The sequence below is a fragment of the Bos mutus genome, chromosome 9 (assembly GCF_027580195.1).
Source record: "Bos mutus isolate GX-2022 chromosome 9, NWIPB_WYAK_1.1, whole genome shotgun sequence".
NCBI lineage: Eukaryota > Metazoa > Chordata > Mammalia > Artiodactyla > Bovidae > Bos > Bos mutus.
Genome location: NC_091625.1, coordinates 74588211 through 74615978, shown reverse-complemented (window position 1 = coordinate 74615978; position 27768 = coordinate 74588211). Strand labels below are relative to the sequence as shown.

The 27768-nt window shown below is 38.8% G+C and overlaps 1 protein-coding gene across 1 annotated transcript in view; it reads left to right on the top strand.

The window, feature by feature from the left end:
* Positions 1 to 27768, top strand: part of MAP3K5 (mitogen-activated protein kinase kinase kinase 5) — a 229254-nt gene that overhangs the window by 124674 nt on the left and 76812 nt on the right. The window contains 5 exon segments of the mRNA XM_005899101.3: positions 716 to 828; positions 10980 to 11139; positions 13772 to 13925; positions 20194 to 20301; positions 26035 to 26084. Of these exon segments, the coding sequence (XP_005899163.3) occupies positions 716 to 828; positions 10980 to 11139; positions 13772 to 13925; positions 20194 to 20301; positions 26035 to 26084 (585 nt within the window).

Here is a 27768-nt window from a genome sequence, read left to right as displayed (position 1 = left end):
TATTATTGCCTGTTAAATGATGTATATGAGGGGACCCTTGAACAGAACCTGTGAAGTGTTACCTTGAAAATACAGTGGATGTATAAGCACTGAAGACTTTTCAAATGTTGAAGCATTTTTAAAGGTAGATAGATTCATGCACATCCAGAAAATGGTTCTCATTCTCTTTGAGCAAAAACTAGTATGCACAAGCACCATCTCTTTATTCCTAATTTCTTATTGCAATAGACATTCTTTATTGTATTTTTATATCACTCATACAAAAATGATTGTTTCAGTATGTTATGTAGATAATATTCCTGATTGCTTTGTGTATTGTTTTTAGTTTGTTTACTTATAAAACTTTTCAAAAAACCACTTAACAAATATGCACAGGGTTCTTATCTTTAAATTTTCACTTTTTATAAATGCTCACACACGCACATACATTCTCTCACATTTCTGGAAGACTGTTGAAGAGTGGATTTTTTTAAAGACTGGGGCTGCTATGGTGAGGCTGAGTTAAGTGGGGGGAATGCCATGTTGCTGAAGGTGAGGGTGTGCAGTTACTTAAGCATTAAATCCTAATAGCACACTAGATTCTGGGGTGAAGGCCAGTGGAATATTTTTACTTGCTCAGGCCTTGGAGTTATGCAAACAGAAGCTATTGCAAACTCAGAGTTTCATGATTGAGAAAGTAAACTTGTACATTTGTGGGTTTATTTTTTTTTTATAGGTTCAAAAAGGCATTTGAATCAGAGCCAACACTACAGTCAGGAATTAATTATGCGGTCCTCCTCCTGGCATCTGGGCACCAGTTTGAATCTTCCTTTGAGCTCCGAAAAGTTGGTAATTACAGCTTGATGTTTTACATGAAATCAAAAAAGTGGATCCAACTCAGTGCAAAGAAAAAGGGTCTTTCATAGATAGTTCCTTTGCTTTCTGTCTCATCTGACTTCCTGAAAAAAAAATTATATCTCCTTATTTAATGTTTCATGCTATTGTGCAGAATCTTGATATTGGGATGTAATTAGATTTTTAATTTATTTCATCTGATTCTAAAAATCCCCTAGTTGATATTTTTTTATTCTCTCTCAGTGTGTGTGTGTTAGTCTTTAGTCCTGTCCAACTCTTGGCGACCACATGTACTGTAGCCTGCCAGGCTCTTCTATCCATGGGATTCTCCAGATAAGAATATTGGAGTGCACTGCCATTTCCTTCTCCAGGGGGTTTTCCAGAGCCAGGGATCCAACCCGGGTCTCCTGCACTGTAGACAGACAGTCTTTACCTGCTGAGCCTCCAGGGAAGCCCATTCCTTCTCAAACTCATATTAGAAATAGGGGCTTTGCATTTAGCCCACAACTCCCGAATAAGGTAGTATTCTATGAAACATCAGGAAAGTTTCCTATTTTAGGTTAATTTTGTTTTCCTGGTGCTGAAAAAAAGAAAGGGAAAGAAAGACTTCTGATACTCCCTGTTTCTGTTTCTCAGGCACACCTGCCCTATGACTTCAGCGTTGCTTCTGGTAGAGCCTCCCAAGACCCTAGAACAGCAGGTCAAGCAGATGGAGTCTTGGCAGTGACTGGTCTCCTCAGAGACCATCTCTGAATTGTAGCCATTGATAGAATGTGCTTTTGTCCCTTTTATCAGTGGACATTGTCTTACATGCTGACCCCTCTTTGGAATTTTTAAAGATTAGGACATCTTAAGTGAATAACTTTTGTATGATTTCCTTAGTTCTTGCTTTGATAACATTTTTAAGGTTCTAGATACTGAATACTGTGTAAGGTAGTCAAATTTTCTATCTCTTGAATGTTGAACTGTCTTTTTGCAGAGAAGCTTTCCAACTCTCATAGGAGTTTTTACTACAGACAGAAATGTTTTTCCATGGTTTTTGTAGAGGAAAAAAAATTGATCTTAGTGAAGCTGTGAATTATATGTAGACAAAACTTTTCCTTTAAGATTTCTAACTGGACAATGTTTTTAATCTTTCATAAAGAAAAAGTGAGCCCTGGGTGTTTTTTTACACTATTTGGGAAGGGCTAATTAAATAACCATATGTATATTCTGGGAAATCTTTGAAGGCAAGTAAAGTATGAGTATTAAATTCTTTTTAAAAGCCCAGACTAAAAGAATGATACAGTGTTTGTCACTGCTGGATTGCAGTGGTATTCAATGCACAGAGTTTTATTTGAATTCATTTTTTTTAAGCTGGAAAATGAAATCAGAAAAAATACACTGCAATGTGTACTTTTCAGAAATTATCATCATAATAAAATTCTCCATCTAAAGTTATTTTTAAAACTCTATACTGATCCTATGTATTGAGCTTCCCTGGTAGCTCAGTTGGTAAAGAATCTGCCTGCAATGCAGGAGACTGAGTTCAGTCCCTGGGTTGGGAAGATCCCCTGGAGAAGGAAATAGCAACCCACTCCAGTATCCTTGCCCGGAAAATCCCATGGACAGAGGAGCCTGGTGCTCTGCAGACCATGGGGTCGCTGTATTAGTGATTTAAAATGACTTGTATTACTCTGTTCTTGAACTTGAGGTTGAAGCCTCCATATCTTTACAGAAATTGGCATTGATTTGCATGTATAGGTAGAGCAGTAACATAGTGGTTTGAAATGTATCTGTTCTAAATTCTCTTTTTTAAGTTAAATGTAGATTAAGATGGTCAGCACTCTTCTAAGGGAGTAGATCTTAAATGTTCTCACTACAAAAACAAATGGAAATTATATGACATGATGGAGGTGTTAGCTAATGCTATAGTGATCATTTTGCCAGATACAAGTGTATCAGATCAACACGCTGCACATCTTAAAATTACACAATGTTCTGTCAATTATGTCTTTGAAGAACTGGAGGGAAAAAAAGGATGATCAGCACTCTGAGGTTTGAGGAACTGTGATTAATGGAATTTTGTAAAGGAAACACACTTCAACTTTTTCCAGGAAGAGCTCATTCATAATACACGTTGAACAAGCATTTGAAAGCATATGAAGTTGAATTTTTAATTTGGAAATTGCAAAACTTACACAGACTTAAAATATGACTTGACAATGAATTTTTAGTTCCCATAAAAGCTAAATTTTAGGCTTCTAAAATACTGTGATATACACTGGAAAATGTATGTCCTTAAATAACTGAAAGGGGATTCCCAGGTGGCTCAGTGGCAAAGAATCCGCCTGCCAATGCAGGAGACATGGGTTCTATCCCTGGGTCATCCTCTGGAGAAGGAAATGGCATCTCACTCCAGTATTCTTGCCTGGGAAATCCCACGGACGGAGGAGTCTGAAGGGCTAAAGTCCATGGGGTTGCAAAAGAGGTAGACACAACTTAAAGACTAAACAATGATGATACTAAAAGGCAGTTAAAGCTCACTAACTTAGATTCTACTCATAAATTATGCTAAGAAGTATAGGTTGACCTAAAATTAATGTTTATATGGTAAAATAGGATTAAAGGGATTTTCAGGGAAAAACAGATTGATTAAATGAATATTTTAACATAATAATTGTATTAATTAAAGTAATTAACTTACTAATTAACAACATATTTGAGATATTTTAAAGATATATAGTTGCATTCTTTTTTAAATCATAACTCAGTTCTTGTGTTCTGATAGTATTCATTTTTCTTTATGAAATCTTTTCTTTAGATGTATTTTGAAATTTATTTATAAAGGGTAAACAATGAAAATTAAGATGTCATAAGATGATTATTAAGCCTGAAGCTTTTCAAACATATTATCTTAAGTTTAAGAATTCTAATGTTAAGAATAATTCTTAACTGTTATCATCTGTTAACCAAAGACTGTTAATTCTAGTTGTGTGTTTGTTTGAGGTTATGGCTAATTGTTTCATGATCTGTGTTTTCAATATCCCAGTTTTTGAATAATCTTTGGTATTTGTACTGTTTAGAACTAGGATTTGGAAACAACCGCATCTTTTATCTTTATCCTTTTTCCAGCTTCACAAGACTTAAAATTAATAAGCTTTAGTTAAATAAAAGATGTTTCTCCCGTGTTCTGTGGAATTTTCAACCATGAGTCACTTTATGAGATGATGATGTAATAAGAGAACAGTGTGATTGGAATTGAGACAAACCACTATTTGAATCTTATTTTCAGGGAGCCATAAAAATAAAATTTGTGTTACTGAATATAAAAATCCATGACTCTTAAAAGATAATCAAGAAAAAGAAATCAAAACAAAAATAAAATCCATCACCAACCACAAAACAACTCATTTGCTGTCAATGGAGGTGACCAAATTCTCAGAAAATTTGAAATTACAGGGAACAAAGTACAATACTTTCCCTTCCTTTTAAAGGGATACTATAGTTCATCCCTGGAGAAGGAAATGGCAACCCACTCCAGTATTCTTGCCTGGAGAATCCCATGGACAGAGGAGCTTGGTGGACTACAGTCCATGGGGTCTCAGAGTCAGACCTGATTGAGTAGAGCCTAGATCATCCAGTTGAGGAGGTAAAGCTCTTCTTAAGATATGCTACATACTAACTGTATGTTTTTAAGAATGTTTTCTTCGGAAGAATGCTAGCTGATAAAGTAGAAGGACTGATGAAACTGATAATGATAGTGATGCTAAGATAATGATTCTGACCAGGATCATTGATTAGGACTAACACCATTAGGATGTTTATTTTTTTTTAATTTTCATTTGCCATATTTACATGAAACCCAAGCTCACCAGCAAATTGCTTACCAATCACAAAGAAACAATGCACCCATACAATTCATTGTATATATCCCCTCCAGGGGTCCAGCTGTCAGTGATCCACCCAGCATGGCTTGATGGCTGGACTTTTGCCAGCTGATACAGAGAACGTGAAATAAGCGGCATCTCCTGTGAAACGTTGTTCAGTCGCCCAGGCATGTCCTACTCTTTGCGACTCCATGGACTGCTACATGCCAGGCTTCCCTGTCCTTCACTCTCTCCCGGAGTTTGCTCAAACTCATGTCCATTGTATCAATAATGCCATACAACAGTCTCATCCTCTCTCACCCCCTTCTCCTCCTCCCCTCAGTCCTGTGAAATAGTCTCACCAAAAATGTTTAACCCAAGCCTTAAGATTTAACAGTCAGTTAATAGAATCACAGTTGGATAGAGAAATAAGTCAGACAACACCAAGAAATGCTATCAGCCAGATCCAGAAGGTCAAAACATTCTACAGGACTCCCTGCCTGGTCTCTTCAAAAAGTCAACGTCATGGAGAAAAGTGTGGGTGGATTGGTTAGGTTAAAAGATATTTCAGTTCAGTTCAGTTGCTCAGTCATGTCCAACTCTTTGTGACCCCATGAACCACAGCACGCCAGACCTCCCTGTCCATCACCAACTCCTTGAGTCCACCCAAACCCATGTCCATTGAGTCGGTGATGCCATTCAACCATCTCATCCTCTGTCGTCCCCTTCTCTCCCTGCTCTCAATCTTTCCCAGCATTAGGGTCTTTTCAAATGAGTCAGCTCATTAGAGACATTTTTAAAAAATGCAATTAATGATTCCCGTTTGGATTCCCGTTTGAAAAAACAAAGAGAACAACAACAAAAAGCCATTCAGTTCAGTCGCTCAGTCGTGTCTGACTCTTTGCAACCCCATGGACTACAGCACTCCAGGCTTCCCTGTTCATCACCAACTCCCAGAACTTGCTCAAACTCACGTCCATCGCATCAGTGATGCCACCCAACCATCTTATCCTCTGTCGTCCCCTTCTCTTCCTGCCTTCAATCTTTCCCAGCATCAGAGTCTTTTCCAGTGAATCAGTTCTTTGCATCAGGTGGCCAAAGAAATTTGGGGAACGGTCGGGGAATTTGAATCAGGATGAGATATTAAATAATATGAGAGAATTATTATTTTTATTAGGTGCAACAATCAAATGCGGCTTCCCGTGTAGCTCAGTGAGTAAAGAATCTGCCTACAATGCAGGAGATTCGGGTTCGATTCCTGGGTTGGGAAGATCCCCTGGAGAAGGAAATGAAACCCACTCCAGTATTCTTGCCTGGGGAATCACGTGAACAGAGGAACCCAGAGGGCTATAGTCCATGGGGTCGCAGGAGTCAGACACGACTAAATGGCCACCACCAAGGATTTGGGAACATGAAATCAGTTACTAAAAATATCTAACCATCTAAAGACCTGTTCCACCAGTTTCCCTGGAGCACAGAGTGCCTCATTCTCCACCCTGAATTCCCCTCAGGGGGTGTTGAAGCTCAGCAGCCTGGGTTCAGTCTCCACAGAGGCAGAGGTCAGATGCCCTTGTTGTTGTTCAGTTGCTGACAAGTGTTCAAAAAAATGATCAAGGAGAATGTGTAGGAGAATTTTTATACTATGACACAATATTTAAGGGTGAAATCTGTAATTTTATCTGAAATGGTTCAGCCAAAGTATTCAGGGAGATGAAGCAATAGCAAAATGTTAGCAGTTGTTGAAAATGTGATCATTGTAGCATTTTTCTACTTTGATGTATGCTTGGAATTCATCACAATGGAAAGTTAAGCTGGTAACAATCTAACCTCCACCCGGGCTGTGCGACCTTCAACAAGTTGCTTAACATCTCTCGGCATTTTTTTCTTTCCATTATTGCCAAAGGGACTAATCTTTGATTGTGGTGGTTTTGCTTTTCAGTCGTTCTGTTGAGTCTGACTCTTTGTGACCCTATCGACTACAGCATGCCAGGCTTCCCTGTCCTTCACCATCTCCCAGAGCTTGCTCAAACTCATGTCCATTGAGTCGGTGATACCATCCAACCATCTCATCCTCTGTCATCCCCTTCTCCTCCTGCCTTCAATCTTTCCCAGCATCAGGGTCTTTTCTAATGAATTGGTTCTTCCCATCACGTGGCTGAAGTATTGGAGCTTCAGCTTCAGCATCAGTCCTTCTGTGAATATTCAGGACTGATATCCTTTAGGATGGACTGGTTGGATCTCCTTGCAGTCCAGGGACTCTCAAGAGTCTTCTCCAACACCACAGTTCCAAAGCATCAGTTCTTCTGCACTCAGCCTTCCTTATGGTCCAGCTCTCACATCCATACACGACTACTGGAAGAACCGTAGCTTTGACTAGACAGACGTTTGGCAGCAAAGTAGTGTCCCTGCTTTTAATACATTGTCTAGGTTTGTCATAGCTTCTTCCAAGGAGCAAGTGTTTTTTAATTTCATGACTGCGGTCACCATCCACAGTGATTTTGGAGCCCAAGAAAATAAAGTCTGACACTGTTTCCATTGTTTCCCCATCTATTTGCCATGAAGTGATGGGACTGGATGCCATGACCTTCGGTTTTTGAATGTTGAGCTTTAAGCCAGCTTTTTCACTCTCCTCTTTCTCTTTCATCAAGAGGCTCTTTAGTTCCTCTTTGCTTTCTGCCATTAGGGTAGTATCATCTGCATACCTGAGGTTATTGATATTTCTCCTGGCAATCTTGAGTTCAGCTTGTGATTCATCCATCTCAGCATTTCCCTTGAGGTACTCTGCATATAAGTTAAATAAGCAGGGTGACAATATACAGCCTTGATGTACTCCTTTCCCAATTTTGAGCTAGTCCATTATTCCATATCTGGTTCTAACTGTTGCTTCTTGACCTGGATACAGGTTTCTGAGATAGCAGGTAAGGTGGTTTGGTATTCCCATCTCTAAGGATTTTCCAGTTTATTGTGATCCACACAGTCAAAGGCTTTAGCATAGTCAATGAAGCAGAAGTAAATGTTTTTCTGGAATTCCCTTGCTTTTTCTATGATCCAACAGATGTTGGCAACTTATTCTCTGGTTCGTCTGCCTTTTCTAAATCCAGCTTGAACATCTGAAAGTTCTTGGTTCATTTACTGTTGAAGCCTAGCTTGGGGAATTTTGAGCATTACCTTCCTAGAGTGTGAAATGAGTGCAATTGTGTGGTAGTTTGAGCATTCTTTGGCATTGCCTTTCTTTGGGATTGGAATGAAAACTGACCTTTTCCAGTCCTGTGGCCACTGCTGAGTTTTCCAAATTTGCTGGCATATTGAGTGCAGCACTGTCACAGCATCATCTTTTAGGATTTGAAAGAGCTCAGCTGGAATTCCATCACCTCCACTAGCTTTGTTCATAGTGACTCTTCCTAAGGTCCACCTGACTTCACACTCCAGGATGTCTGCTTCTAAGTGAGTGATCACACCATCGTGGTTATCTGGGTCATTAAGACCTTTTCTGTCTGGTTTTGTATATTCTTGCCACCTGTTCTTAATATCTTCTGCTTCTGTCAGGTCCATACCATTTCTGTCCTTTATTGTGCCCATCTTTGCAGGAAATATTCCCTTGATATCTCTAATTTGTGTTGTTGTATGGGTTGAAAAGAGTTACCTTTTCAGTGTGCCGTGCTAGGGCTAGGCATATAATGAGTGTTCAATAAAAATGTCATACCTTTCTCTGTTAAAACAGCTGCTGCAAAATATAAAAACTATGATAGAAAGTAAACTATTAAAAAATCTTCAATTCTTAGAAGTCAACCAGTTCTAATTAGAGCATTGTCAACATTTAAATTGCCTAAACAGATGACTGAATCAAAGAACTGGTATTTAAAACAGCAATGACATGCTGTTAATTGCTTATAAATTTTGCCAAAATTTTTTAAATAGTGAAAAATAGCCAGATAGTAAGGACTTGGTAAAAAGATAGAATCATCCATCAGCAATAGTGCTTTAATAATTTGGTCCTAGCGATCAAAAACCTTAAAAGTGCTATAGCCTGGGACCAAGCATAACACTACCTCTGAGACTCTATCCTATGGAAATAATCCTAATTATGGAACAAATATCATGTACTAAGATATTTATTCCTCTATTCCTTGGATGGGTAGGTGGAGGGGGCTTGGGGAGAAAGGGATCCTAAATATAAAAAATTAGAGCCATATTCTTAACTCCAAACTTAAAAGATTACTATCTCCTGTAGAAACAGGTTTCATACATCATGTGGAAAGACCATAAATGCTAATTCATAAAAGATATATAAACATATAAAGACAGTCAATCTCAAAGCTTTAAAAAAAAGCATGTTTCCTTTTGTTCTCCATTACATTGGCAAAGATGAAAGGACGTAATATTACCCATAATGTGTGCTCAGCCACTCAGTCATGTCCAACTCTTTTCGACCCCATGGACTGTTACCCACAAGGCTCCTCTGTCCATGGAATTTTCCAGGCAATAATACTGGAGTGGGTTGCCATTTCCTATTCCAAAGGATAGTCCCCACCCAGGGATCAAACCCACATATCTTGTGTCTCCTGCATTGGCTGGCAGATTCTTTACCACTCACCACCTGGGAAGCCCACTACCATAATATCAACACTAAAATGAGCATATCTCTGTCCCCAGCAAGTCCAAGTTGAGGATTTTATTACAAAGAAATAATTGAACAAGTGCACAAAGCCATGTGTACAAGAATATTTATAGTGATAAAAAGCAGCTACCATCTTCATTTGGGTAAATAAACCATGACCCATCTGTATACTAAAATACTGTTTGCCATTAAACAAGAAATACATTTTGTCCAAATGCTGAATGATTCAGAGTCGCATCATTTGACCAAATTATGCTAAGGCCAAAGTTAAGATGACCTTCATAGAGTGAACTTCTGGCATGTGAGAATAAATCTACATTTTAATTTTAAAACTAATAGAATTTTACTGTTAAACACTTTCATAGTCCCTGTTTGAATGTTTAAATGGTCCGATGCTACCTTAGTCCTACATTCATTGTTCTGAAAGTATGAAACAAAAAAAAAGAAATATTCATATTCAACTGAGGTTGAGAGACACACATTTTTAGTATCTAATTTCCCCCCACACTTTCTTCTTCCATTTATATTTGTTGTATTTTTTCTGTCCAGGTAGGATATCATAGATGTTGTTGCATACACGTGCAGTTTTTTTTCATCTCATGAAATTTTAAGGTGGCAAAGCTGTTCTCTTTTTAAATTATCATCACAAAATGTGAAGTCCCAAATGGACTTTTTCCTAAAATACTCATGGCTTAAGTGGAATTATATAATAAAAAACAGCATAAGGTTTTTTAAAGGTTGTTTTGTTTCATTAAAGCATAATTTTAAAAAAAAAGGTAAATTCATGACTCTCCGAAAATATAAAAGATTCTATTTAATTCAGTGAACATGGAAACAGTAAGAGGCTATGTCCTGTTTAAAGTGCTTTTAAGAAGCTAATGTTAGTCATTCAGTCATGTCTGATACTTTGTGACCCCGTGGACTGTAGCCTGCCAGGCTTCTCTGTCCGTGGAATTCTCCAGGCAAGAATGCTGGAGTGGGTAGCCATTCCCTTCTTGAGAGGATCTTCCTTGGAGATAAGGTAATCATAATTTAAGAAAGAAATCTTAGAATCAGATTTCTGAGTTTGATTTTTTAACAGCTATTTTATAACCAGCCGGTTATAAATATTAGATATTGTTTCACTAGACAGGAATGCAAAACACAAATTAACAAGGAAACTTCTCTAAGCCTGAGATCATTTATTGTTGTTATTTAGTCACTAAGTCGTGACCAACTCTTTTGTGACCCATGCCTTGTCATCCACCAGGCTTCTCTATCCATTGGGTTTCCCAGGCAAGAATACTGGGTGAGTTTCCATTTCCTCCTCTAGGAAATCTTCTGACCCACAGATGAACGTGCATCTCCTGCATCAGCAGGTGGATTCTTTACCACTGAGCCACCAAGGAAGCCCAAATACAAACATATATAATAATTCTGGAATGATGTACATCAATGTGAAGTTGGCAGTTATTTGGAGGTTTTCAAATCGAAGGGAAATTTTCAGTTTTTTCTGTGTACCTTTCTGATTAGTCTTTTTTTCTTTCTTTTACAATGAACTTAAGCCCTTTTAAGAATCAGAAACTTAACAAAGGTATTTTAATCTGAAAGGAGGAATGAAAGCTTGCTTTTTAATAAAGAAGTCAGCTCTGCCTGCCTGTGGTGTGTTTGTAACGTTCTTTTTCCTATTCATCTTCTAGGGGTGAAGCTAAGTAGTCTTCTTGGTAAAAAGGGAAACTTGGAAAAACTCCAGAGCTACTGGGAAGTTGGATTTTTCCTGGGGGCCAGTGTCCTGGCCAATGACCACTTGAGAGTCATTCAAGCATCTGAAAAGCTTTTTAAACTGAAGACACCTGCATGGTAATAGTAAACTGTTAGGCGTTTATAGATTTATTTTTTTATAAAAGCTCCTATCACTTGTTTCTAAATCGTTAAATATGTTGAACTGACAACTAGATGATTTTATTTGCTTAGAGACTGAAATGCACAATCTAGAGGAAAAAGTGATTGATGCTCATAAACAAAATGTATTGATTGTAGGTTCTGATGACTTCAGACACAGGTGATATCTGATGGCCACCAAGCTTAGCCTTTCCATCACACTGACCAACCTACTAGCCCAAGTTGGCCTGTATCTCCTACTTGAATCATACACACACCTCCAACTTTACATGTGCAGCTCTAATCAGCAGATTCACAAGCTTCTATCTCAGCTTCCCAGTCTCTGCTCCAAACATGTGCCCTCTGTTTCCTTCATGATCTAACCTCCCTCTTAGGACTCTCATTCTTGAGTTGCACTTCTTTGTTACTTATAATTTCCTAACACTTTTAGATGTTTCATATATTATGTGTGTTTTTCTAATTTCAAACAGTTCTTGGGATGCAACCAAGTCTCATCACTATGGATGTGGTAACTGGAAAGATTAAAACAAAATTCCATCTGTATTTGAGACTATTTTTAGTGCTAATTTTATTATGCATCTCATGTAATGATTGACTATTAGCTTTAAAGATTTTTAAAGGTTAACTGTGAGATGTAGAAAACAAACATATGGACACCAAGGGGGGAAAAAGGAGTGGGGTAAATTGGGAGATTGGAATTGACATATGAACACTACTAATACCGTGTATAAAACAGATGATGAAATAGAACCTATTGTATAGCACAGAGAACTCTACTTAATGCTCTGTGGTAACCTAAATGGGAAGGAAATCCAAAAAAGAGGAGTATTTGTGTGTCTGTAGCTGATTCATTTTGCTGTATAACAGAAACTATCACAATATTGTAAAGCAACTATACTCCAATAAAAAATACTTTAAGAAAAATAAAGTTTACCTGTGACATCAGGAAAGGCTCAAAGCAGCTCAGGACTCAGGCTCCTGATGTTTTGTCATCAGAGGGACCATTTGAGGAGATGCCCTCCACAGTAGACCTTCGTGGCCTCTTTAAGCATTTGGTCACATTCAGGTCTCCCTCATTAGCAAATACTTCCCAGCATCACTCCCATAATGATCTTTCTCAAATGCATGTCTGAGCCTCCCCCTCCACTAAAATCTTTAAATCAGCATACTTTAATGACTCCTCACAGCCTAAGGGATAAAGTCTACCTCCTTGGCGTGGCAAAGGTTTGCCCTCAGTCACTAAACCTCAGTCCTTGTCACACCCCAAGATTTACACTGCGCTCTGTTTACACTGAGCTTGCACGATTCTGGCTTCTTGCTGCTGTGTCTCAACACACGATGAGCATCGTCTTCCAGTCCTCTCCTCCACCTGGGGAGCATTCGCGGGTCATGTCTATACCTAAATCCCACGCCAGCTTAAGACCCTTCCCCACAGCCAGACAGAAGGTGGTGGATGTTGTTACATAGACTTCTGTGTGTGATCCACTTGTCTCCTGAACCTTTCTTCTTCCGTGTTTAGTCATATTTCTACTGACTACTTTATGACTTTTGGCAGTTTTCTCTCTGTGAGTTAAAGCTCCATGGGCATTTATTTCATGGTGCTCAGCACCTTTTACATTTCTGTCTCCTTGGCCCTGCGTGCAGCTTGAGGACAGGGTTGTACTGTCAGTAGCACGCTGACAGCAGGCATTCAGCGAATGACATGAAAATAAATGAACCAATAAATGCACACATATCCCATGCGGTCAAATTGGTTGTTTCTTTATGAGGACCATCCCGATGATGGTTGAGGAGGAGGCTGGAGCGCAGATACAAAGTTTCAATTAGAGGTCTCTTGGCCTTTGTTAACAAGAAAACAGGCATTGTTTTGTGCAGTAGTGACAGCAACCACAAAACAATGTTCTGTTCCCATTAATTTAATGTTAATTCCATGTGTGTAGTTTATCGTTTACAAAGTGCTTGCATGCCCATTATCTCCTATAATTATCTTACTCCTCATATTTTCTTGACTTTTTCCTTCAAGGCAACATCTGTCTTGCAATTTAAGGATGTTCATATGATGCATAGGAGCTGAGTTACTTCAGAGCAAAATAATATTTCTTATGATGGGTCTATTTAGAAAGGAAGATATTTTAAAGCAAATGCATTAACACTTTATTGAGTAGAATATAGGCATCACTTTATTTATTTTTTTAAATTTTAAGATATTTATTATTGTTTATTTATTGGGCCCCCTGCATTGGAAGTGCAGTGTCTTAGCCACTGGATTACCAGAGAAATCACTAGGCTTTACTGTAAAAGTCATGTTTTAAGTAGATGTTTTGTTCAGTCCACGTTATGTAAGCTGTCTAAGCCTTAGTTTCCTCATCTTTAAAATGGGGGGAAATGGCCTACTTTATTGCATTTTTGTGAGTTTTAAATGAGATAATGTGATAGTGTATGACATGTAACAAAAAATGAAATTTGGTGACTTGGCTTGTGTAATTATTAATGCCATGTTTAAATCACGTTTACAGAGTAAGACTGGGATATGTGGGAATAGGTAGTTCTAAATTTGCCTATTACAAGTTTTATATCGTTTAATTTTTAGGTACCTCAAGTCTATCGTAGAGACAATTTTGATATATAAGCATTTTGTGAAACTGACTTCGGAACAGCCTGTGGCCAAACAGGAACTTGTGGACTTCTGGATGGATTTCCTGGTCGAGGCCACAAAGACAGATGTCACTGTAGTTAGGTTTCCAGTAAGTACTCTTCACTTAACTCTGAGGACGTTTATGTTTTGTTCCCTTTATTTAAAGAACATCTTGCACTTGTGACTGTAACAGTATTAATGTGCTCTTTTTCATGCACAGCAAGTGAAGATGGTCATCTGGTTAAAATACTTATTTTCTACAAATTGGTGTGCTTTAGCTTACTTTAAAAAATAACTCACAGTCAGAGAAAGAAGATACGTTTTCATGTTTTTGCCATGAGCCTTGGTGGTTTCCTTTGATAAGTTGTAATGTGTGCTTTCCCAGGAAAAGATTATCTCTTAGCTCAAGAAGTCAAGATATCTTCAGATCAGATGAATGGGTGCTTTTAATTCATAGTGCAGTTTTGTTGACATTATCACCGTCAATATTGTCAACGTTATTGTGGTGAAAAGTGTCAGGCTCACCTGCATTGTTACTCCATCACTACCGCTTACTACCCATGTGGGTCAGAGTTAGATGAAGTGTCGCTTTCTACAGTGCTTTAGAGCAGGGATCCCCAACCTCTGGGATCTAATGCCTGGTGATATGAGGTGGAGCTGATGTAATAATCATAGAAATAAAGTGCACAATAGATGTAAATATACTTGAATCATCCTGAAAGCTCCCCACCACCACCACCCCCCGGCCTGCCACTTCATCCATGGAAAATGTGTCTTCCATGAAATTGGTCACTGGTGCCTAAAAGGTTGGGGACTGCTGCTCTAGAGGATGGGAAGTGATACTTCATAGGTTCTGGTCTGCAACTCATTATGCCTAGTTTCTATCAGATTGAGATATTTAAATGTATAACACACATACACACACTTTAAAAATATATTGTCCACCTTAGCTGGTTCCACACCCATCCTGATAATTCTTGGAAAATCATCCAAAGCACTGTAGCTTTAGCACCCAATTCAAGAATTACTGGCAACTGACTGTATACACAGACCTCTTCCCACGTCAAAGTGATGCCAGAAATCTGTTTGAGCTCTGTTAGTCTCAATTCTTCATACTCAGTGGTGATGACAACTCATAATTCTTTTTATAAAATCTTGTTTTCTAGTGCTCGTTGGTAGGATCAAATGTTTCATTTAATTAAATCTATCCCTGGCATTAACACACTTCCTTTGCTCTTGCTTCCAGAGGAAGCCATAGCTCAGCAGGATCTTTCGTTGAAAAGGCTTTCAAACTATAACACTTCACTCTGTTTTCTATCCTGGATAATGTGTAGCCTAGGAAAATACTTCTCTCAGAATGGGCTGGCAGCTGGCCTTTAGCTGGTACTTTGATGATAGTAAATGTGGTAGTGAAAGAAGACAGCACAAAACTGAAGTATTTAATCAACTGTTGACTTGATGGACTAAGAAAGTTGGCCATGAGAGGAAACCACTTATATTAGCAATTCTGAGCTAATTTAAATCACTTTAATATGAATTAAAGTTTGTCATAATTGAATGTTAAAAAAAAAAAAAAAAAAAAAACCCAGAAAATAGTGAGAGAGAATTTAGGAGAATATATGTGTGTGTGTGTGTGTGTGTGTGTGTGTGTGTGTGTTAGTTGTTCAGTCATGTCCAACTCTTTGCAACCCCATAGACTGTAGCCTACCAGGCCTCTCTGTCCCTAGACTTCTCCAGTCAAGTATACTGGAGTGGGTAGCCATTCCCTTCTCGAGGGGATCTTCCCAGCCCAGGGGCTGAACCCAGGTCTCCTGCATTGCGGGCAGATTCTTTACCGCCTAAGCCACCAGGGAAGCTAGAATATAGGTGTATACTCCAGGAAAGAGAGGCTCTCTTAAGCAAAAAAGGGACCTATAAGCTCCACAGGCAAATATTAACCAATTTGATTCAATTAAAAGTTCAAGTTTTTGGTCATCTTAAAAAAAAAACCCACCCTAAATATGGCAAATGCTAGAAAGGAAGAGAATATTTAACACTAATGCTGCAAAAGGATCAATGCACCCAATATGCAAAAACCAACACACACAAACAAAACAACTCCCACAAACTGAATAAGCAAAAGAAACAGAAAAATGGTCATAATCCAGATTTTTAACTGCTCTTGAACAATGAAAGGATAGACAATTCATAACTGCCTTCTTTCAAAAACAGTAATCTCCTGAGCCAACTGGATGCTACCGTTTAGGATGCCAGTTCCAGTCCCATTCATTCTGTTTCACTCACTGCCCTTTCTCACCCAGCCCCTCCCTGCAACCATGGAGTGTGTTACCCACCTTCTATTGCGTAGAGAAAGGCAAGCTTCTAGAACCTGTGGTTCTATGTCAGTCACTGTAACTGTTTATGTCCTTAGAGTAGCATCTTCTATAACCCACACTTGTGAAGGCTGCATTAGGTCTTGATAGGGGTGATTACCTTATTCTTCATTGGAAATGGGTTTGACCAGGTAGCTTATATTAGAAAATATTATTTAATAGGTTTCATTTATCTCACTATCATATCCATCTCATGCTTCCAAGAAATAGCAATGACTCTAGGCAAACGAAAACAGACCAAAGTTTCTTTGGAAAATGAAGAATCCCATCATTTAGTATTATTTGGGTTCAGTTTGATTCATTCTTTTTCCTCACCTCTCTTCAGTGTACGTTTTCTTTCCTTCCTACTTGGAAAAGTTAGGAGACCATCAAGCCATCAGATAATGTCAGGAGAGAGGAAGAGGAAGTGGTACTTTCACAGTTTCTATAGGAGCTTAGTATGTACGTCTGCTTACTGTCTCCTCTTAGGGTCTACAGGCCTTGCTGTCTTCCTTTATACTTCAGAATTTAGTAGTTAATTATCATGTTAACTGGTAGAAAAGACAAGACACTTAAAGCAAGAATACGTATACTCCCAAGCGAGTTGTATTTAGCTGGTTTCATCAAATTGCATCCTTTTCCTTGTCTTTAATCAGCCTTTCTGTGACATCCACAAGGCATGCTACAAATCTCCTCATGTTTTGCCATTTCAATAGCAGGTCAAAGGGCTCAGCAAGCGTTTGTTGTTGTTCATTCACTCAGTCATGTCCAACTCTGCAGTCCCATGGGCTGCAGCATGCCAGGCTTCCCTGTCCTTTACCATCTCCCAGAGCTTGCTCAAACTCACGTCCATTGAGTCAGTGATGGTGTCCAACCATCTCATCCTCTGTTGTCCCCTTCTCCTGCCTTCAATCTTTCCCAGAATCAGGGTCTTTTCTAATGAGCTGAAGAAGAGTGGCCAAAATATTGGAGCTTCAACTTCAGCATCAGTCCTTCCTATGAATATTCAAGGTTGATATCCTTTAGGATTGACTGGTTGGATCTCCTTGTGGTGAACTGCAAGGGACTCTCAAGAGTCTTCTCCAACACCACAGTTCAAAAGCATCAATTCTTTGGTGCTCAGCCTTCGTTGTGGTCCAACTCTCACATCCATACATGACCACTGGAAAAACCATAGCTTTGACTATACAAACGTTTGTCAGCATCGTTTGTCAGCAAAGTAGTGTCCCTGCTTTTAATACATTGTGTAGGTTTGTCATAGCTTTTCTTCCAAGGAGCAAGTGTCTTTTAATTTCATGGCTGCATTCAGCGTCTGCAGTGATTTTGGAGCCCAAGAAAATAAAGTCTGTCACTGTTTCCATTGTTTCCCCATCTATTTGCCGTGAAGTGTTGGGACCGGATGCCATGATCTTCATTTTTTGAATGTTGGGTTTTAAACCAGCTTTTTCACTGTCCTCTTTCACTTTCATCAAGAGGCTCTTTAGTTCCTCTTCACTTTCTGCCATAAGGGTGGTGTCATCTGCGTACCTGAGGTTGTTATTTCTCCTGGCAATCTTGAGTTCAGTTTGTGATTCATCCATCTCAGCATTTCCCTTGAGGTACTCTGCATATAAGTTAAACAAGCAGGGTGACAATATGCAGCCTCGACATACTCCTATCCCAATTTGGAACCAGTCCATTGTTTGTATTCGGTTCTAACTGTTGCTTCTTGACCTGCATACAGGTTTCTCAGATGGCAGGTCAGGTGGTCTGGTAGTCCCATCTCTTTAAGAATTTTCCACAGTTCGTTGTGATCCACACAGTCAAAGGCTTTAGCGTAGTCAATGAAGCAGAAATAAATGTTTTTCTGGAATTTTCTTGCCTTTTCTGTGATCCACCTGATGTTGGCAATTTGATCTCTGGTTCCTCTGCCTTTTCTAAATCCAGCTTGAACATCTGGAAGTTCTCAATTCACATACTATTGAAGCAATCATTAGACAATAATAATTGCAACCAGTTTTTTTTTCCTAATCTCAAGATAGGTAATTCATAGTTCAGATTTTATCTGTTAGAACTATTTGAGACAACAATAACGCCGTCATTTAAGAAGACAGGTGATAACCTGTGCCGTGCTTTTCTAACGTTAGATAGCATGCTCACTTCTTTAGAGGACAAGGAAAGTTCTAGTCCTCAGTGGAGTCTTGAGTGCTGTTTTGGGAAACCATTTTATTCCCTATTATTTATTTTAATTTCACAAACACTGGGATACTCACATTTGAAAGCACTGTTTTTACCAAGCTAAGATTGAAAGGTAATGATTTTCATTATTAATCAGTGCCACTTAGTTCTCTGTTGATAGGAATTTGGACCTTGATTCGCCCAGCACGTTTCTGCATCAGGCTGTGTTCCCCAGCGAGCTCTTTGCTGTGTGTTTATTTGTGGCATATGCTTATTTTCATCACCAGAGCCTGACCAAGAATTCTTTATGCCCTTAAGGATTTTTTACCCTTGATTAAAGAAAATATTGTCGTTCTCATCCTCTTTTTCTAATTCTCTGTACCTTAACTTGAATAAAAACTGTTCCATTTTCTCTGGTATTTTATTTTCTCCCCAAATATTCCTGCTTAAGACCACACAGGAAATTTGAGCTGAATAGGTGCCTTTAAGTGTCTGTACAAAAAGTTAATATCTGTAGCACCTTTGGAATCAATGTAGGTGTGGTGTTTCGGTGCTATTTGCTCCTAATATGATATGTTAGTAATAATGTAAACATTGTCCAGCCCTTTGATGGAGACTCTCATCCCACTTGTCATATATCCTCAGATACTCTCCGAAGTAGGAGCTAGTTTTATTTCTCTCTTTTTCTCTCACAAAGCTAAATATATCATTATTGAAGGTACTAGTTTGAGGCTGCAAAAGCATTTTTATTATTTCATACAATTATGTCCATTTCTTTGGCTCATACATAAAACTCTTGCAATACTAATCAAAATCTTTTGTCAATCCATTTACAAGGGTATGAAAACCATACTACTACATCTTTCTGATAAGGTGTGGCCACAAAAAAATCTAAAATAAGCATGTGATAGTCTATATATGGAATCTTATGTACATAGAATTATTTGTTCTTTTACCACATTCTGCCTTTCTTTGACACATTTACATTTATAGAAATAGATTATGGGAAAAGAATATGTATAACTGAATCACTTTACTATACACCTGAAGCATTGTAAATCAACTATACTTCAATAAAAAATTAAAATTAAAAAAACTAAAAAAAGAGAAATAGATTCTGTATTGATTATAAATAAAATAAAAGCTTTATATATATATAGATAAAACTTTATTTATTTATATATATAAATATATATAATATATTTATATACTAATATAAATATATATTTAATATATATTAATATATATATATATAATTATATAATATATATATATATAGCATTAGTAGATTCCCTGCTGCTGCTGCTGCTGCTGCTAAGTTGCTTCAGTCGTGTCTGACTCTGTGCGACCCCACAGACGGCAGCCCACCAGGCTCCCCCGTCCCTGGGATTCTCCAGGCAAGAACACTGGAGTGGGTTGCCATTTCCTTCTCCAGTGCATGAAAGTGAAAAGTGAAAGTGAAGTCGCTCAGTCATGTCCGACTCTTAGTGATCCCATGGGCTGCAGCCTACCAGGCTCCTCCATCCATGGGATTTTCCAGGGAAGAGTACTGGAGTGGGTTGCCATTGCCTTCTCCAAGTAGATTCCCTGGGGATAGGCAAACCAACATAAGGACTTCAAAAATTTATTTCCAGTTTCCTTAGCAATGAAAGGTGATGCATTATTGTAACTTATGGTAACTGTTTAATACCATGAATTGCTCAGAGGCCTCATAGGATAGCAAGAATCTGAAGTTAAAATAGTCTTACTCCAGCTTTGGACTAAACCTTATCTGTTAATCTCTTGTGTCAGTGCAGGGTTGTTATAACAACTCTAAATGGCTTAAATCTTAAGTCAATAATACTAGTTTCTTTGCCTTATGTTTTGAAGGTATTAATATTAGAACCAACCAAAATCTATCAACCTTCGTATTTGTCTATCAACAATGAAGTTGAGGAGAAGACAATATCTATTTGGCACGTGCTTCCTGATGACAAGGTAAATTGTGCAGTTATTAAGACAAGAGCATTAGTAGTGAAAGATTTTATACCTTCTGGCATTTGTATATTCCAGCAAATGTCTGTATTAGTTTAGAAGAAGTAGCTTCCTGTGTATTTATTTTGGCATAGATGTATTTGATAATATAAAATTGGTTAAATTTTGGTTTTGGATTTCACTCAATAAAGTATAATTCTGCTGTTTGGATTTTTATTATAGATGGCATAGCCATCCAAAGGGCACTCAAAATGGCACCATTTTAAAAAAAATAATACTTTTATTTATTTATTTATTTATTTTTGGCAGCAATTACTTGGGAGGTTGTTTGTGTTATATTAGGGAATTGTGATATTGCAGTTTATAGTAAATATGTTTTTGATCTGGTCCCTATTTCTGGCACAGAGTTCCTAAAACCCTTGGAATTTCCTGAATGCTGAGAGTCATAAAGATGACTTTTGTTATGTTACTGAGGTGGTACCCTGAAAACACCTAAGGATGGGGCCTGATCGCCAGGGGAACCAACCAGGAGTTTGGAGGATTGGAACTTTCATTCCCATATCCTGATCTCTGGGAGGGGAGGAAGGCTGGAGGTTGAATCATTGACCAATGACCAATGATTTAATCAAACATGCCTACGTAATGAAGCCTCCAGAAAAACCCAAAAGGATGGGGTTCAGAGAACTTCTGGGTTGGTGAATACTTGGGGATTTGGAAAGAGGGGTGTATGTGGAAAAGGCATGAAAGTTTCAAGACCTTTCTCCATATCTTGCCCTGTGCATCTCTTCCATCTGATTGTTTCTTAATCATATCCATGTATAATAAGCTGGTAATCTAGTAAGTAAAATGTTTCTCTGAGTTCTGTGAGCTGCTCTAGTAAATTAATTGAACCCAAGGAAGGGATCCTTGGAACCTCCAATCTGTACTCCACTTGGAGTCATGCCATCATGACAAAATTGATCATAACTAATATAACTATCTATATACATCTTATTAACCTTGTTTTTATAAAGCACAGTGTTTTATTTGTGCTGTGCTTAGTTGCTCAGTCATGTCCTCTTTGCGACCCCATGGACTGGAGCCCACCAGGCTCCTCTGTCTATGGGGATTTTCCAGGCAAGAATACTGGCGTGGGTTGCTGTGCCCTCCTCCAGGGGATCTTCCCAACCCAGGGATTGAACCCAGGTCTCCATTACCAACTCAATGGACATGAGTTTGAGTAAACTCCAGGAGTTGGCAGTGGACAGGGAAGCCTGGTGTGCTGCGGTCCACGGGGTCGCAAAGAGTCGGACACGACTGAACAACTGAACTGAACTCCTGCATTGCAGGCGAATCCCTTACCAGCAATGTAAAGTGTTTTCTTTACATTGTTTTAAGGTATATGCATACATGTTCTCATAAGCAGACGTAGAGTAGTCATCCAGTTGAAACTACAAAATTTAAAAGGTTAGAGACATGAAAATTGTTATCGGGGAGAGGAGATTTTCAAAAGCTTGATTAGAAAGAGCAGGGTTATACAAGGACACGTAGAAACAGGACAGACCGGGGCTAAAGGAATGAGCGATTAGCAAGTCCCAAAGAAGAGTAGAGAGCCAGAAGTTATTTGGAAGACAGAAAAAGAACAGAAAGTAAGCCAGGAATTTTTGGAAAATGAATACTATTTCCAGTTGTCACTATTTTTCTTTTTCTGGAGGTTCTGTGTTCAATACAGTTAGCCTTGTGTTGATTCTTTTATGTTTGTGACAACTATAGAGACAATTTTTATGTTATGCTAATAAATAAATATATTAGGATATAAATCAGTGCCTTACGTAGTTAGGCATAGGCTGTGAATTGTCCTGCTTCCATTTTTACTATATTTTGATCAAGAAATATTACATTTGCCTTGTCCTCACTGCTTATTACCTTCAGTGTTAAAAATGTCCCTTGTTAAAAATTTAAACTTTTAAAAAATGGATCTGTTTCCATTTTAAATTGATGTCAATATTTGTTGTTCTATACGTAAGTATGTATATTCATTATCCCTAGTTCTGTCCATAGTGTATTCATTACCACTGTATTCATTACCACTCTATTGTTTTAAATAGAAGTGATACAATTGGAATGAGGACAAGCAATGAAGACTACTTTATTATTTTACTAGTTTTAAGCAACTGTAATAACTATAGTTAAATAACAGATAAGCAACAGGTTTAATAGGTTTTAATGTTAAATAGGAAGTAGATTTTTCTTGGAAGGGTGTCATAAAATGTTTAAATTTTTCCTTCTAAAAATAGTACAACCTAGTGTTGCTTTTTGTTGATTTTATTTACTCCTTTACTTCTTCTCCCAGTATTTTCATTCTAAAATGTGGGGTGAATGGTTATATGAGCTAGTGTATACTTTATATTGCTACTTTCAAAACTTTAAGATCATTATACCAAGTCCCAAGACTTCAGGGACTCTGTGGTCAGGGGCGAATTAATTGAAGTCCCAGTCTTTTAATAGTTCTCCCTGGTTGCTGCTTTAAAAAGTTAGTGCTTGAAGAAAGTCTGCATGTGTACATGAAAGAAAAACCTAGATTGTGGAAGAGAGAAGTTATTTGCAAGATATTTAAAATCATTGTTATTTAGAATTCCCATCCTTTGAAATTCGAAGCTAAGCACTCCTGGTCTATCTGGGGCAGGGTCCCAGAGGAGAACTAAGTGTCACCCCACTTCCCTCAGTCCAGTTCCAACCAGTGGCTACTCAGTGGAGACCCAGGACATGTATTAGGGGGATGTATTTACCATAGGTTCTGTATTTTGATAATATGATGCTCTCACCCATCAAGCAAGTTTTTGACTACAAAACTCTCAACTAAAAATGGCTTAAATAATAAGGAAACATTGTCTCATATTACAAGAACTTCTGAGGTGGATCATTGGGGGCTACTTTCAGTGGCTTAGCAGTGTCAGATTTCTGGTTGGCTTCTCTATGTGCTCTTGTTTTTTTCTCTCATGGTCTTAAATAGCAGCACCGAGCATCACTCCATACAGACAGCATGCAAAGAAGGTCAGGGCCATTCCCTGGGACCAAAAGTTGCATCACGTGTCCATGCCTAAACCAGTCACCAGCAAGGGAGATGGATTTACCATGGCTAATTCAGGGAATCTGTTTCACCATCTCTAAACATTGCCACCTGCGCCTGACCAACAAACACTTTTTCGTAGCAAAGACGGAAGGGAATGGCTGTCACCTGGGGAAACAACAGTGTCTGCCACAGTGGAATTGCTGCCATGTTAAAAAAAAAAAAAAATGTTACTCAATCGTGTCCGATCTTGCGACCCCATGGACTACACAGTCCATGGAGTTCTCCAGGCCAGAGCACTAGAGTGAGTAGCCTTACCCTTCTCCAGGGGATCTTCCCAACCCAGGCATCGAGCCCAGGTCTCCCACATTGCAGGCGGATTCTTTACCAGCTGATCCACCAGGGAAGTTGCCATGTTAGCTCAGTATTAAACACTTTGTCTTCAGCCTTGCCCTAGCTGGGGCACAGGATCTGAGGCTAACCATTTCCAAGAAAATGGTGCTTGTGCAGATTAGGTTGAGTGTTGGTTTGGGGCTTTAGGGAATTAATTGTCGCTCCAGCACTGCCTCTGCGCTGCCCTTTTCCCCAGACTCCCAGAGGAGCCAGGAAACGTTTACCTTACATGTTGGCTTTATGGCTCAGCAGCGCCTCTGTGTGGTGAGTTCCAGTAGCAAGGGAGGTGAAGAGAGAGGACTCCTCATCCCACATCACTCCCATCTTGGGCCCTGGGCTTTGCACCACTGAAATGGAACATTCCCTGGCAGCACTCACAGCCTTCCAGGAATCTAACATTCTGGAAATGCTCTACTTTTTTCCTACAAAACTAGCCCAGGAAATCTGGGAAATCTCTCTTTGGCTGCTCCCAGAAGGGGGCTGATGGAGGATAGATTTTACCAGAGTTGCCTGGCCAGTGTTCATCAGTCTCTGTGTTCCATCGCAGGTTGAACTCTGCTCAGCTGGCTCTGCACTGAGCGCCCCTGTCGTGATCTGAGGCTTGGCCTTAGAAAGCAGCTCAGTTGCAGGCTCTGAGGATAAGGCTGCATTGTGTGCAAGGAGTGTGCAGGTAACAGCTGCAGCTCTTGGCTCACATATTTTTAGAAGGTCACCTGAGGCCAACAGGATTTAGAAGCCACTTTCCAAATTACCAGCTGAAGCTACCGGCTGCTATTTTAATTTAAGTCCCTCTGTACTCTGGTTAAGAAAGCTGAGTTCCAGGAGTACCTTTCTGTGGTCTCCTCCCTCTCTGGGCCTCACATACAGCAACATTTGCTCTGTGTTAACTCAGGTCACATCCCCGTTACCTGACAGATGTGCACTGAAAGTAGTTTTTTAGTAAATCAGCTCCGAGTTTGAAAGGATCTGTTTTTAAGATGCATGGTCCTAGCAGAGGACTAGGTGTTGTGGAGATGAATTGTGGCTGTTCGAGTTGCTTTGGCCCAAAGGAAAGTTCTGGACCACCTCAGAGTCTCAGGCTTCATTACTCACTTCACTAGCCCAGCCAAGACCTCAGCCTCTGGCAGTATTTTAAGTGGGTGGGTAAAAGCTTGTTTCTCTGGTTCTTTTACATTTACAGAATTAAACTGCAATCAGAGTTGACTACAATACAATATTGATCAGTTTAGACACATTTATCAACTGCTTTATTTCCATAAAAATATTTATGTTGTTACTTCTATATTGTTGACAATAATATTTTTATAGGGAATATAAAATATTTTATAGGGAATGCCATCTATCTTGTCACTTTTTTAAGTTTGATACATATTAATTTAATACTGATTTTAACTCAGCTTTAGTAATAAACTCAAGAAATAAATTCCCACATTTAATTTTCATCTTGGCCCTGCAGATCATTCATGCTTTTAAAATGTCATCAGATTTCTTATGTTCAAACCTTATTAGCATATTGAATTTTTCATAAATTAGGTCACACTTTATAGCAACGATGGACACTATATACATGTGTCTTTACACATACATGGGCTTCCCTGGTGGTTCAGACTGTAAAGAACCTGCCTGCAATGTGGGAGACCTTTGGGTTTGATTCCTGGGTTAGGAACATCCCCTGGAGGAAGGCATGGCTACCCACTCCACTGTTCTGGCCTAGAGAATTCCATGGACAGAGGGGCCTGGCGTGCTAAGTCTATGGGGCTGCAAAGTCAGACATGACTGAGCAACTAAACACATACATACGCATACCTACTTGCTGTACTATTTTCTGAAGAAATAGAAGCACCATTTTAATTAGGAAGTACAACTAAAGATAATTCATAAGTAATTATCTTTAAAATCTTGCAGAGATTTTATTCAAATTAATGTTTTTCTTTCTCAGAAAAGAAATATCACTCAACTGTAGTAATTAAATTCCTTGGATCAGGAGGTTTTTACTCTAAAGATGAAGGCACGACAGTTAATAGGTTAATCTGCTAAAAATCAAGTTTTAGAATTTAATGAGACTAATTCTCCTAGATTCTCTTGGAAGCTGTTTTGTTGGAGTACAGAAATTTTTAAGTAAGCATCACCCTTGTGGCTTGAGAATGAACTACAGTTTCCATCTAAATAGTTTATCCTTGCAGAATTATGGCCTAGGAAAATTTACTCAGTATATTATTAACAATTAAATTGCTGTTACGTTATTTCCATTCAGATGACTCAACCTTTGTTGTTGTTTTTCCCTTGTGTTCTAGAAAGGTATACATGAGTGGAATTTTAGTGCTTCTTCTGTCAGGGGTGTGAGGTAAGTCTCCTTGGTTTTGTTTACTTAGAAAACATTTTTCTAGAGCCTGAATGTCTTGGATAGGACTTATAGTCATGATTTAAAAATGCAAAGAACTTCAAGCACCCTTCTGTTGATAAAAATGCTCAGCCTTCTTCAGACTCACTATCTTCATTACAAAAAGATTTGCAACAAAAGCTTCATGGACTCTGTACTTGTCACCTACTTAAAATACGGTGACTGGGAGATAAGTGTGATTGTAGACCAGAGTCAAGGTAAGGATAGAAGGGAGGTTGGAGGTCCTCTCCAGCTGGGGGAGCTGATGGTTTACGTTAGAGGATGATTTTTATGGGGTTTCTTGGTATACCAGGAACTACTCTCTCTTTAGATGTGTTGAAAACACATGTATTGTCTACTGGATCGGGTCCTCTAGCTAATACTAAAGAAGGCAATAGCACCCCACTCCAGTACTCTTGCCTGGAAAATCCCATGGACGGAGGAGCCTGGTGGGCTGCAGTCCATGGGGTCGCAAAGAGTTGGACACCATTGAGGCGACTTAGCAGCAGCAGCAGCCAATACTAACATGGTGAGATTATGGGAATTCATTTTTTAATGACTTTTCCTGAGATCTCTGTTCATCACATGTTCTTGAGGTTACAGTGGCTTCCTTCAGTTTGGACATTGCCATCATAATGCCCATGCCTGGCATTTAGAAATGAGACTTTTTCAGAGTCAAGAGCCCCTGGTTAAGTGTTTACAGAAGTTTATGAGAAACCAACTCTTGCCCATTTCAAACCAAATTAGTTGCATTTACTTCTGTTTGTCCCGTATAAATAAAAATGAGAAAAGCCAGATTCCTGCAGACCTGTTATGCAATACTTTGTTGCTTTTGGCATAGTGGTAATTGGTTTTGTTGGAGCATGAACTGGTGGAGTTGTCTGAGTCACTGATAATTGGAGTTTGCCTGGCAAAACCACCTGTTACCTTGTGAATGATGTGAACAGAAGCAGGCCAGACTGACTCATTATATATCTTTCCAGTCCATGCCTTCTCAGATAAAGCATTACTCTCCTAATATTTAATTTTTAAGACCAGACACTACTTATTGCTGCCTTTTTTAAGCCATCCATCTAGAAAAGTATGGTAAGTATAAATCTCTCTTTGTCATATTTATTTTCCAATGAGTTAATTTTCTCTAACGATGTATGGCATCGCTCCACAGCCTTTGTTGTGACTGACAATATCAACATGGAATGATCATTTGTGGCTACTGCCGATTTGTGTGTTGAGAAACTTGAGTTCCAGTGTGTGACTTCAAAGAGATCTAACTTTTCTTGGCCTCCTCCTCTATAAATAGAAGACAAACTATAGAAAAAAATCCAGCTGTCAGCGGTTTATGTTGCATCAGCTCATTTGGCATTTATTGAATGCCAGCTATTTGTCAAATGTTGAGAAGGATACAAAAATGACTAAGACCTGAACTCTTCCCTTGAAGCACTCACAACCCAGCAGGGCAATAGACATTTAATAACTAATGACATTACAGTATGAAATTAGCAGAAGTATGTTCAAAGACCAGAGAGACAAGAGGAAATCTTTCTGTTTCAGTTGGAAGTAGCGAAGTGAGATGGAGTAAGGTCTAAGCTGGGCCTCAAATGATGGATAGAATTGCTGCAAGAAGTGAAAAATGATGTGCATTCCAAAT